Genomic DNA, 12,017 nt, shown 5'->3' with positions numbered 1-12,017 from the left:
CTTCTCAGGAGGAAATGCCACATCTCTGAGCTGGCAGATATTTGCACTTATATGACGGCACAAAATTTGAGTTCAGCACCAAATGAAGACACGCAGACTGCACAACAATTTGTGGCTGCTCGAAAAAGAAAAGCTTGTACAGCAATGGAACTATGTTAAGAGGAGGGTGGGAGGGGATGAGAACTACTCCAGGTCCCACGTTACAGACAGTTTCATTGCCCCGGTTGTAGAAAGTTAAAGGTGGCTGTAGACTGCAAACTAAACATCCAACTTGTCAGATGTCCAGGCTGGTGGATTCACTGCAGACGGTTGTTTGAGACTTCAGGCAAAGAGGGCAGAAAGAGAGGGGAAAATAGTGAGTGAAGTGGTCTTATGGAAGTCATCAGCACACCAAGAGAGACCTGAACCAAGTGAAAAGTCTATATGCTACATTCACCTGTACACAGAAACAATTTCCATGAGTGCTTTTTCTGTTCAAAATATATGCTAGCAGATTGCGTTTAATTTAGGTGAGGTTTAGGAATTAAACTCAAATTTAACAGCAGTCACTTTTACATTGATCTGGCCAAGCCTTTGTTCAGAAAGCACTGTTGATCGTGCTTTCTGACAGCCAGTGATTTTAAAATCAGCATGTTATTGCAGGCAGGAATCTCTTGGTTCTCTATTTCCTGATCTTGGTGTTGGAACTAGGCTGGAGAGACCTTGCCATATTTAAATTTAGCATTTGTCAGAAACCTTTCTCCATCCTACTGTATAAATATCAAAATTGTGAAGAACCAAGAAAAGTCAAATCTATTATCACAGCACCTGATGGTGATGATGGTTGTGAGTTCTCAGCTGTAGTTACAGAAGCATTTAATGGGAATCCTGCTCACCCAGGAGAGCAGTTTCCATCGGGTTTGGCCTTACAAACCTCGTATCTGTTTCATAAGGCAATGTCAGATTAAGCCCAAATTTCATTGAGACCTGGAATAGTCTTTCAAGCTTTTGGTTTTTTTTCTCTTTTTGGATCCTTTGGGAGGCTAGTGTAGAAGAAGATGTCTTGTTATCTTGCCGGTAATATTGGGGTAGCTTTGTATTCTAAGTAGTGAAGTAGTCAACTTTCAGTACTCCACGGGAAACCCTTATCACCTGTTATTTTGAATTGGGTGGTACGTAATCCATAGTCCATAAAAATAAAAGAATACAGGAAGGAAACTTGATGGAGGGGGTTTGTTTCCATAACGGACTGTGTGATAATTGATCACGTTCACTCGTCCTCACTGACTGACTGCAAAACTAAGTAAAGCTCGCTGGTTTTGAGATTTAAATGCAACAGGGCAAGGATTCATGACCTCATCCTTTTTAGAAACTAAAAAGGATAGAGCAAACAAAAAAATAATTAAAATTGCTTGAGAAATGTAAGATCAAATGACAACTGAAAATAACAAATTTAGTTATGCTTTTACCTGAACTATTACATACTGAAATACAATAATAAATGTGCGGAGCAAGGTTAAGAACAGTTCTGAGTTGAGGAGACAACTGATCTGTGGCATAGTTGTCATTATTTTTGGTTTTACTTTTCCTGACGCAAAGACCATTGCTTTCTAACAATATTGCTAATAAAGGTGTTGAATTTTTCATCTTTTTTTCATATAACGAGATCAGTTAGTGTAGCTGGAAAATAGAGTCTTTTTAATACGTCGCTTAAGTTATACCTTGAGTCTTGTGGTGATGTGCACGCACGTGCCACACAAGGACGTAGCCTTAATTCCGGTGAGTAGAGCCTCTGACTCCTGACTGCTTCACATCCTGCGCAGGTAGCAATGCAATAAGCATGCTGTTCCTCTGGTTCAGCCTCTGCGTGGTACGTAAGCGTGCCGGATGTATGTAAACGTAGGAGGAGGTATGTTGGACTTCAGCAGTTTGTTGTCCTCAGCTACCTTGCTGAATCAGGGCCTCCGTGGGAAACATTCTGGTCGGTATGGGAAGTGTGGGAATGGATGCTCCACAGGCACAGGGGTGAAGGTGAACATCAGCGTTGTGTTTCGGCAGCCACGGCTTCCAGTACGGGCCCTTCTCACTTGTGGGAATGGGTGTAGTAATTGGTTTGACAAATATCCATCAGGCTTCCTGCACGAATGTTTCGCAGACTGAAATGTTGTATTTGAATCACTTTAATTCTAATTGCTTCATTCACATGCACAGCATGTATTTTTCCTACAGAGTCAGAAGCGCGAGCGTTGGCTAAGGAGAGGCAAAAGAAAGACAATCACAACTTGAGTAAGTTTTGGTTCTTGCATTTTGCACCCATTCTAGTAATGATTTTAGGCATTAAGTGTTCGAATGCTGGTGTTGTAAATCTGAATGAGACGTTGCATGTAGTATATAGTACCAGTTCATTATGTGATCAAATATCTCAAATTCTTGTGAAATAAGTGCTTAAATCTACTATTGAATTTTAAACTTTTTTTTTCAATAAGCCAAGTAACTGGATCGTTATCATCAATGGAATTACTGGGAACAACATTTGATCCAGTCGCTTTTAACAAATCTATGAACAATTTTGCCCCTTTTTTAAATGAATCTAAAATCTCAGATACGTGCTTAATTTGTGACTTTAGTCATCAGTATGCATCCTCAGCGTGGCAATTTTGTAAATTCAGTTTTTGAAGGGAAGACATCTTTCCAAGTTGGAAAAAAACATTTTAAACTAATGAGCATCTTAAAGGATCCTTAAGGTGTCCTTTTATACTTTATATTACTAGAAGAAAGGAACTGTTTCATGCCTTGAGCTATTCAGAAGCCTTTTCCATTGCATGAAAAACTAATGCAGGAAAATTGTGTTTAAGTTTGACTTTTGAATCCTCAAAATATTGCATCTGGAAGTGTACTTTAAAAAGAGACTATAGTTTTTGTCCCTTTTCCTGCTTTGGGATTTCCTTGAGCATCTACATTTTTGTGTCTCTGATGCTTTTCCCTAGGAAAACATTTGCTTCTCAGTTGAGTCCTATGCTAACACAGCCAGCCTGCTTTTTAGAGTCTCTGGCACTTCAGCAGTCCTGCATTTTTACAGTATAGACAGAACTTCTGTCTTAGTGTGTCCGGGTGTAGGAGAGCAAAATAAATTACACTGTCACTGGATTTTAAGCTTCAGGCAAACATTTCAAGGGCGCTTAAAGAAATCTTTGATGAAACCCTTCATATGTTGTAATTAAGTGCAAATATTGCTTCATATGTTGTAATTAAGCATGAATTATTACTTGTAACATTTTGTAATTAAGTGTGAATATGACTTGTAACATTTCTGCTGTTTTTCCTAAAGTTGAACGAAGAAGAAGATTTAATATTAACGATCGTATAAAAGAACTAGGCACTTTGATACCCAAGTCAAATGACCCGTAAGTATAATGTGCCAAAGGAGACTGTGGGAGGGAGGTGCTGAAAGAAAAAAAAGATCTTAGGGGAGGGAAAGAATTTACAAATAAAAAAATAAAGTCCTGAGTTTTCTTGTATAATCTTGGCACTCCATGACTGTAGAAGTGCTTGAAGGTTCCATTATATTTTCTGAAGATTGTTTTGGGGTTTATTTTTTCCCTTTTGGAACTTTCTGAAGTTTATATTAATTTGATGATTTTTGTCCCCAAACAATGACCATGCCGTTGTGCAGCAGCTCAGCATCCGGCAGCACCCTGCGCTTTGGCAGGGCTGGGGTTGATGCTGGGAATGACTGCCTGCCTTACCAGCGGTGGAGTTGTCAGGAAGGCTAGTCTCGCTAAATGATTCTTTTAATTTATTAGATATCATAGCTCAGCAAGAGAGAACCGACCCCTCTTTTTGTGAAAATGGAGGGCAGTTCCTCTGGGAAGCCATCATATTCCCCTTCCCTCCAAGAAAAAAGAAAAACAAAGAGCACATCTGTGTATCTGTTTGCTGATAATTTGCCAATGTTTCTGGTAGTTCTTTTGGGTAATTTTACAGGTACTAACTTGTCTTAACTTTACCCAACACTGATTCAATAGCAAGGAACCCCTCGCCTTGCTCTGGAGCTTAAGTCTCACTTAAATCTGAATGAATGGCCCATGACACTTTTGGGGAGAGTTTCCATTGTTTTAAGGCAGTTGCTCATGGAGCAGCTCATAGCTACTCTTCACAGAGGTTCTTCAGCTTCCTCTAAGGCAAGCGAGGCAATATTCTACAGTATCACCCTACGGGACATGTGGGTCTTTGGTCTGATAGTCTGCAGTAAACTGGGTTTTTTTATATTTAAACAAAGTAAGATGATGTGTGGGTGAAGAAGATGCAGGCAGCCTCTCTTTCTCTAAAGCGAGCGTGGGAGGAATAGTGTGGGAGAGGGATATGGGAGCCACGTACCTCCTGGCTGGAGAACCATCACAGCTAGGCTGCGATGGGGCGTTTGTATTTTAGCCAGAGTTAAGTTTAAAGCACCAAAATACGCTGCTGTATCGGGCTCTTCCTACCGTAACACCAGGAGGCCTATTGCTTGCTGCTTTTTGGGAGCTAAAGGGCCTCGGGTCTTTCTCGCACAGAAGCACCAGCTCGTATCTGCTCCCTTTAATTCCCCAGCTGACATCGGGCATCACCCCCTAGGATGTTGGAGAAACGTCTCGCGGGGGTTTTGTCGCTGTTGCCTTGCAGCCTTGCCCTAAGGCAGCGAAAGGAGCCCCTGCTCTTCTGGCGCTCTGCACGGTGCTGGTGCCAAACCGTGTGGATGGTGGGGGGTTGGCGTGGGGGGCTGCGGGGAGCCCCCGGGCTGGCTGCAGTCTGCTGTGCAGTAGCTGCTCTCTGGCCCCCTCTAGTGCATTCAGGTACCTGCTGTGTCCGTACGCTTGGAATAAATATTAGCCAGGTGTTCTGTATATATGAGGTGTAATCATCGCCGCCAATGTGGAGGTAATGACTATAAAATAAACCTCTCTGAGCACCTTAACTCTTCTTTTGTTTTTATTGATTTCAAAGGGATATGCGCTGGAATAAGGGAACTATTCTGAAAGCGTCGGTGGACTACATCCGTAAGCTGCAAAGAGAACAGCAACGCACGAAGGAGCTTGAGAACAGACAGAAGAAGTTGGAACATGCCAATAGGCACCTGCTGCTCAGAATACAGGTTTGCTGATAAATAAGCTGCAAATGCTCTTAATGTTGCAGTGTGTGACTGCGAATAATGGTAACTGAAGCTTTCTCATAGGAGTGTGGGTTGGAAAGAACCAGCATTTTAATAAATGGTGACCAATGCTGAGAAGTCTGCAGAGATTTTTTTTCCAGAAAAAAAAGCCAGGATACATTAGTTTAAAAAAAAAAAAAAAAAATTTCTAACACTCTGATAAAGCACTTAGTGCTGGTCTATTTTTGTTCTACTATAGACAATATAAGTTGCAAACCATACTGTCAGAAAAATTTATATGGTAATTTTTAATTTTTTGGGGGGAGGGCGGGGGGCTTGTGCCAGACCTAAGGAATTGGGATTTCATGTATGATTTATTTGTTGATAGTGATCAAATTCAGTTTAACTGTTTGGGAGTACGTTCACTTTAGTCATCTTGCTTGTGGAGTTTTTTTGACCTGTAGCTTTAGTGTTTGTTTTCTTCCGAAGCAGTTTTGGATGAATGGCAATAAGTGAAAACTTCGTGTTTTGCTTGTGGGTTTTCTAAATTGTGTGGGGACCAATCCAGGCCCAATCCGTCAGAGAAGCTCTACAGATTGCAGTCTTCTACATCTGATCTCTGATTTCTTCTATCATTCAGCCTCTCCCCGATGCTCTGAAGGAATCTGTCATCTGCTTTCCGGTGGAGAGTAAATGCTGCTCGCAGGATAAATTAGGCAGGGAGGGCTGTATTGGTGACAGACACTGCCGCACCGTGTCTGGAGTTCCCCGCAGGTATCTTGGGGACTGGCAGCCGTATTTAATGTTGAGGCTGTCCTGGCTTGTCTGAGAGCACTTGCAGAGCAGCACACCTAACGTGAGTGCTCCAAGAGTTTTTGCAGCAAGACAGCCAAGAGCTATGGATGTGGAGCTGCTTTTTTTTTTTTTTTTTTTTTTGTCCAAGGGGCTATGGTTGGTTGTCCTTATTCCTTGAAGTCTGTAGGACTGTAAAACAGTTCTCCTCAACACAGTAGGTGGCATGAGTATGTTTTCTCTGTGGGTTATTGCCTTGTTAGATTCACCCAGGTTCCCAATAGCCCGTGTTGCACATAAAAGGGTAATTAAGGAAGGATATCTACATCTGGGCGTAAGAACACATAACATGGAGACAGTGATGTCCCAGATATTCTCGTGTTGCTGCTCACCTGCCGTGCGAACAGCTGAGCTCTGCGTGCAGGCTGCAGTTGTGCCAGGCTGGCTGCTGTGTCAGGAGAGCCCTGAACCACAGCACGGCTAATCTGCAAAGTAGATAATGAAGCTAGAAATACCTGAGAGTCAAGTGTGGCAGTAAACAGCTTTAAAATAGAACAGGCTGGGATGAGCTTCAGCGCAGTTTTTGTACTTTGAGCAATCTGATTGCTAGAGTGAGACAATAAAGATGCACCACCCTTCTGCAGAGCAACATCAAGTAGTGGTATTTCAAAGCTAAGTCAGATCACTTTTTAAGCATCTTTCGTCTTCCTTTGCATTATCCATCTGCTCTGGTTCCTTCAGTCAAAATAACATAAACCCCAGACCCTTGAATAATGGGCAATACATCTGGCAGCAAATAACCTAAAGCTTGTATTTTTTATTTTTGCGTCGATTCTGATTAAGCACAGAGTAAGGAACTCCTGATTTTGGCATGTTAGCTGATGGAAGAAGTGCTTCCTCCTTCCACCTTCTCCATTGATCTTGCAGTGTGCCATTACAAGCTTGTTGTCTTAGCTTGAAAATTGAAAAAAGGGTATTAATCAACCTCAGTGATAGGAATATACTCAGAAACAGTATCATCACAACGGTGATTGTGATTGCCTAATATATTGCATAAGTAGAAGCAAAACATCTCTCTCTCTGCTGCATTTAAAAAAGGGCATTTGAATGAATGATTTGTCTTCATCAAGTGCATCTGTATGATTAAATGTGAAGGTGGGATTTAAACTTTTCATGAAGATTCGAAGAATCTTGGCTGTGTGTGAATTCTAAAACCTTCTTAGGACTTGCCCATGATTTTTCAGTGCAGGAACAGTGTTGCTCAGGTTTGGCTGACCTCTTTACTTGCAGCCCTACCAGACTTGTAGAATGAGAAATGTCCCTTGCAGTGTCTCAGCAGGAAAGCATCATATAGACATGCTATGCCTTCACATATTACTTCTTAAAAAGTACTAAGCCTACGCTTCTGCTTTGCTTTATTTTTTTTCTTTCCCTTTTTTCAACTTTTAAATGCTTTCCTCACTTGACCTGATGCCAACCCTGCCTACTGTGGCACTGGTTTGAGAAGAGGCCCGAGGGGAAACGCGTCTGTTGTACAGGGTGTGCTGGGTTTTGACTCTGGTGTAGGTTCTGAGGAGAAGTGTGAAGGAGCTGTGTGGGGTGGTGTTCACCCACCTCTTCAAGAGACTGATGTTCAGGTGAAAATGCGCAGGGCAGGAGCATACGAGGTGCAAGTGCTTGTTGCTACTGGAAAGGGAGGAAACGGTTTGTGTACAGCAGGAGGAAACTGTCAGTCGCAGTACACGGGAGCCTAAGATGACAGATTTTGCTTAATTTGTCCCTTCTCCTCCTTCACAGGAACTTGAGATGCAAGCTCGGGCACACGGACTGTCCCTTGGTCCATCTACAGGCCTCTGCTCCCCTGATATGGTCAACAGGGTCATCAAACAAGAGCCTGTGCTGGACAACTGCAACCAAGACATCATGCCGCACCACACAGACCTGTCTTGCACTACCACCCTCGATCTCACCGACGGTACCATCACCTTCAGTGACAACCTTGGAAACGTGACTGAACCATCTGGTACTTACAGTGTTCCTGCAAAAATGGGATCCAAACTGGAAGATATCTTGATGGACGATACCCTCTCCCCCGTCGGAGTGACTGACCCGCTACTTTCCTCTGTGTCTCCTGGAGCATCGAAGACGAGTAGCAGGCGGAGCAGCGTGAGCATGGAGGACACCGATCACGCTTGTTAGCATATACTTGGCACACCTTTCATAAACTGCTTTGTTTCTTGATCAGTAGATTAAATAATTTACCTTTTGTAGAATTTTTTTGATTTTTTTTTTCCTTGTGCTTCATCAGTAGCCCAGTGTGTGCGCGTGTGTGTATATATTATATATATAGGAATTTTTTTTAGAATTTTTGTGAAGAAACTTGTATATTCTATTTTAAAACTACCAATGCCTCCAAAATATTGTACAGGATATGTACAGTATCTGTGAACTGGATTCGCCAAGAACTTTGAACTGGTCAAATCTACTCAAAGCAATAGAATTACAAATGAAGAGTCTGTTTCTACTGGGGGGAGGGGGAAATCATAGGATTGTAAATGCAACCTATTTACCTGGAAACAAAATGTAAAGTTAAAGAATGTAAAGAAACCAAAAAAAAAAAAAGTCCAATTTGTAATTGTATTAATTGAATAGTGCTGCCTTAAAGATACAGTGTCCCTCAAACATTGGTCTTTACAGGACGAGTGTTTAGGGAAAAATACCCACCCTACTCTGCTCAGAATACAAAAAAAAAAAAACAAAACAAAACAAAGGTGTTAAGACATCCTGATTGTGTTGATTGTGATATAAAATGCTGTTGCTGAAAATTGCAGGGAGATGCGAGTCTCTTTCTCAGAGTGCCGTTTAATTTTACTCTGAGCTGATTTGGGTTTTCCTTTTGATCATGGTTCGAGTTTTTCTCTTAGATTCTTTTATTTTGTTTTGTAACACACATTGATGGCCTGCCAACAGTAAACCAAGCAGGAGCACTGTAAGTTGGTATACAGTCTTTGGACAAAAAAAAAAAAAATTGTTAACGTTTTATCAGCTGGGCACATTATGTTGTACATATCTAATTGGCTTTATTTTTTTTTAAATTGCATTGTACAGTTTATTTTGATTTGCATGGATTCCTTAGTTATCTTCAACTTTTTGTTTGAAATATATTTGTATTTCATTTGTAAGATTTTTGCCTCTTAATATTGCAACGATTTTTTGACATTTTTAAAACTCATTGGAAGTTTTCTGCGTTCTTTGTAAACACTTGAAAGGAAGCTTTTATGCAGGGTTCTGTGTTTTAAGAGAGATTTTGAGAATATTTTGTATATTACAGTCTCACTTTGAAAATGTTTTTAAACACATTTAAGGTAGAGTACAAATTTAGATTAGGTAATAAAACAATTCTGTAGAGAAACTGAACTTACATATTTATTTTTAGTGATACAGAAAAAAGTAGTAATATGCTTGGAAACATAACTATGTAGTTAATATACCCGTTATAGTAATTTGTGTTTTATTTCAGCACTGGGGCTGACATAAGAAAAACAAACAAACAAACAAAAAAAAGAGTAAATTACTGTATCTGCAAATAACTGTTACTTGATAACAAGGTTATTAATTTTTAACATGCAACAATGTTGTAAAAGTAGTTGGTGCATTATCTACTCAAGTGTAGTCCTATGCAATAACGGTAGTTATACTTGTATTATATCAAGCCTAGGTGTTTTACAGAGGTGACGTGGTGTTACGAGCTAGACGGATGGAGCGGATTTCTCAGTAGCAGCCTACAGCTGACTCGCGAGTGGCAGGCAAGCGCATCTCGTTCAGAATGAAGTGCCTTAAACTCTAGTTGTAGTCTTCCTCGACTAGCACTGACTGAAGTGTGGCATAGGAGAGAGCTTTAGGGTGATGTTTTATAGGACGCTGAAGTGTAGCATGGTGCCTACGTATAGAAAACAAGAGCTTCCCGTTCTCCTTTGTGCTACACTGGAAATTACATAGGGTAAGTGAAACGGTTAGTGACTCGAGCGCCAGTTTGGCAGGCTGTGTAAGGAAACCTTGGTCACTGCAGTTAGTGTGCAGAAATCAAATGTGAATCGGGTAGCGATGGGAGAGCTGGCGGCAGCGCCGGCAGTTCCCGCAGCCTGCGGCGTGGCTCGCTGAGCTTTCACCCCGATGTTTTCCCGTGGAAGGGTTCTTGAAGCGTCCCCTGCCCGGCGCCGCCGCTCCCGGTGCGGGTGGTGAGGGGCGTGGGGCTCGGCGGGGACGCAGCTCGCTGTCACGGTACTCTGGGGTGTGTGTTCGTGTCGCTCTTTCTGTGGCTGTCGCTGGCTGCGTCCGGCCGTCTGTTTCTGCTTGAGCAGCGAGCTATGTGTTAGTAGTGATGCAACCACTGGGTTGTGGCTTTTTTTTTTTAATTTTTTATTTTTTGAAGGAGGAGCTGGAGTTAGATTATAATGATGCCTCTCCCCCCCCCATCACCCCAGAGAGCTTTTGGGAAGGTGTCTTTCCTAGGGTAGTGATGCTCAGACCCAGGGCAGGACCCAGGAGCCCGCAGGATGCACTGCAGCCGTCGTGGTCCTCGGGCAGGGAAATTCCCTGCAAGGCAGCTGTGCCGTAGTTAGCTCCGAGTCGAGTACACGGGTACAGGCTTCTGGTGCTGCCGTTTGGGAATGGTGACAGGTGAGGAAATTCAGGGCTGTAAAGTGCTTGTAGCTGTAACCCAGGGTTGCGTTACCCTTTCCCATTAAAATGGGACAGCTCTGCAGCATTGTACGAAATCAGGTGTGCATGCTTGAGTGTAGTAACTGAAAACCACTGAATATATTAAGGCTTTTGGTTCGATGCCCATGCTGGGCATTCAGAAATTGAAGTCTAGACTGTGGTATATAAATCTTTTTCAAGCACATGAAACACTGGTACTCGCTGATAGCCTTTACTTCTGATTTTTAGCTACGTGCTGTGGGGAGATGAGTTAGGATGCAAGGAAAACCTTTACATCAAGAGCTGGATTTCTTGATAAAAGTCGCTGTGGCCCCAGCAGCCATGTTGTGTGTTCCCCATACGTTGTTGCTCTGGGGTAACACCCGACTCGGCTGTGCCCTGCTCGCTCTTTGCCCCGTGCTTCCTTAGGCTACAGCCCTCCTCTGAGTTTGCCCACCCTTTGAGCACGTCGATGCTGCAGTGGGGACAACTCTAGGAGACGTGGATCTCCAGGCAGGTGCTAACTGGCGATGTCTTTGCCCGTTTGCGCGTGGTGGAACGTGTGGCCGTGACATTTTACAGGGGATCAGTGGCAGAGTACATTAGTCGGCAATTAAAGGCAGGGTTTGGCATGAACTAGGTGGAGTGAGATGGACAGAAGCTGTTGCCCAGTCTGATGACGGTGTCTTGTGTGACACGGGGCTGGTGGTGGCTTCCCTGGGCGGGTGGACAGGACACCTACCAGTTCTTGCTTTGCCAGAGCCATGCAACAAGCAGGAACATACAGAGTACCGTGAAGTTCTTCCTCACTGCTTTTGGCCTACGAAGCAATATTTAACTCTTACAACCTGTAAAAGCAAAAAGAAGGTACATAAGGAAAGCACAAAGCACAAAATAATGCACTTACATTTATGTTGTTTGACATAAAATGCACTGGGGGGGAAGCTGATGTTGATAATAGTATAAATACCTATATTTCTTGAAAAAGTGACATTAATTACTGCCTCTTGCTATGATGCTTGGTACTGTAATGTTGATATTCATCTGCTGTTGACTGCAGCAATAATTTGTGTATGGTCCATAGCACTGTAAATTATGGATCAATATTAATGTATCCAATGAAATAATTTGAACTGTTGTTCTTGATAGATGGATTAAAGCATTTGGTTTTTCACATATGTCTGTGTAAGCCACTCGTTTTCCGTGTAAGTGAATCTTGTTTTTCTGTGCGTTTTAAGTCCCGGCAGCGCTCCGTGTTTGTGACTTGGCGGTGGATGTGTACGTGTGCCTGCCCCGGTGTCCGTCAGCAGCTGTCTGGTTGTGTTCGTATTGCGGCAGCACGGGGGGACGGAGCTACGGATCAGACCCGCTTGGGCTTTGCAGATGCACACCCAAGCAGACAGACCCGGAGTTTACG

The 12,017-nt window shown here is 42.7% G+C and overlaps 1 protein-coding gene across 6 annotated transcripts in view; it reads left to right on the top strand.

Annotated features, from left to right (window-relative positions):
- The window catches only part of MITF (melanocyte inducing transcription factor), a 126,898-nt gene extending 115,120 nt beyond the window's left edge, over positions 1–11,778 (top strand). For 3 of the 6 annotated variants that reach the window (XM_054838092.1, XM_054838095.1, XM_054838094.1), the window contains 4 exons: positions 2,191–2,265; positions 3,308–3,383; positions 4,963–5,110; positions 7,697–11,778. In XM_054838092.1, coding sequence (XP_054694067.1) covers positions 2,191–2,265; positions 3,308–3,383; positions 4,963–5,110; positions 7,697–8,098 — 701 coding nt within the window. In that variant the 3' untranslated portion in view covers positions 8,099–11,778. The remainder of the gene's footprint in view (positions 1–2,190; positions 2,266–3,307; positions 3,384–4,962; positions 5,111–7,696) is intronic. The other 3 variants (XM_054838096.1, XM_054838093.1, XM_054838097.1) reach the window with 1 other exon arrangement.
- Positions 11,779–12,017: the final 239 nt, after the last annotated feature.

The sequence above is a fragment of the Grus americana genome, chromosome 11 (assembly GCF_028858705.1).
Source record: "Grus americana isolate bGruAme1 chromosome 11, bGruAme1.mat, whole genome shotgun sequence".
Taxonomy (NCBI): Eukaryota; Metazoa; Chordata; class Aves; order Gruiformes; family Gruidae; genus Grus; species Grus americana.
This window is presented reverse-complemented; position numbering and strand designations above follow the sequence as displayed.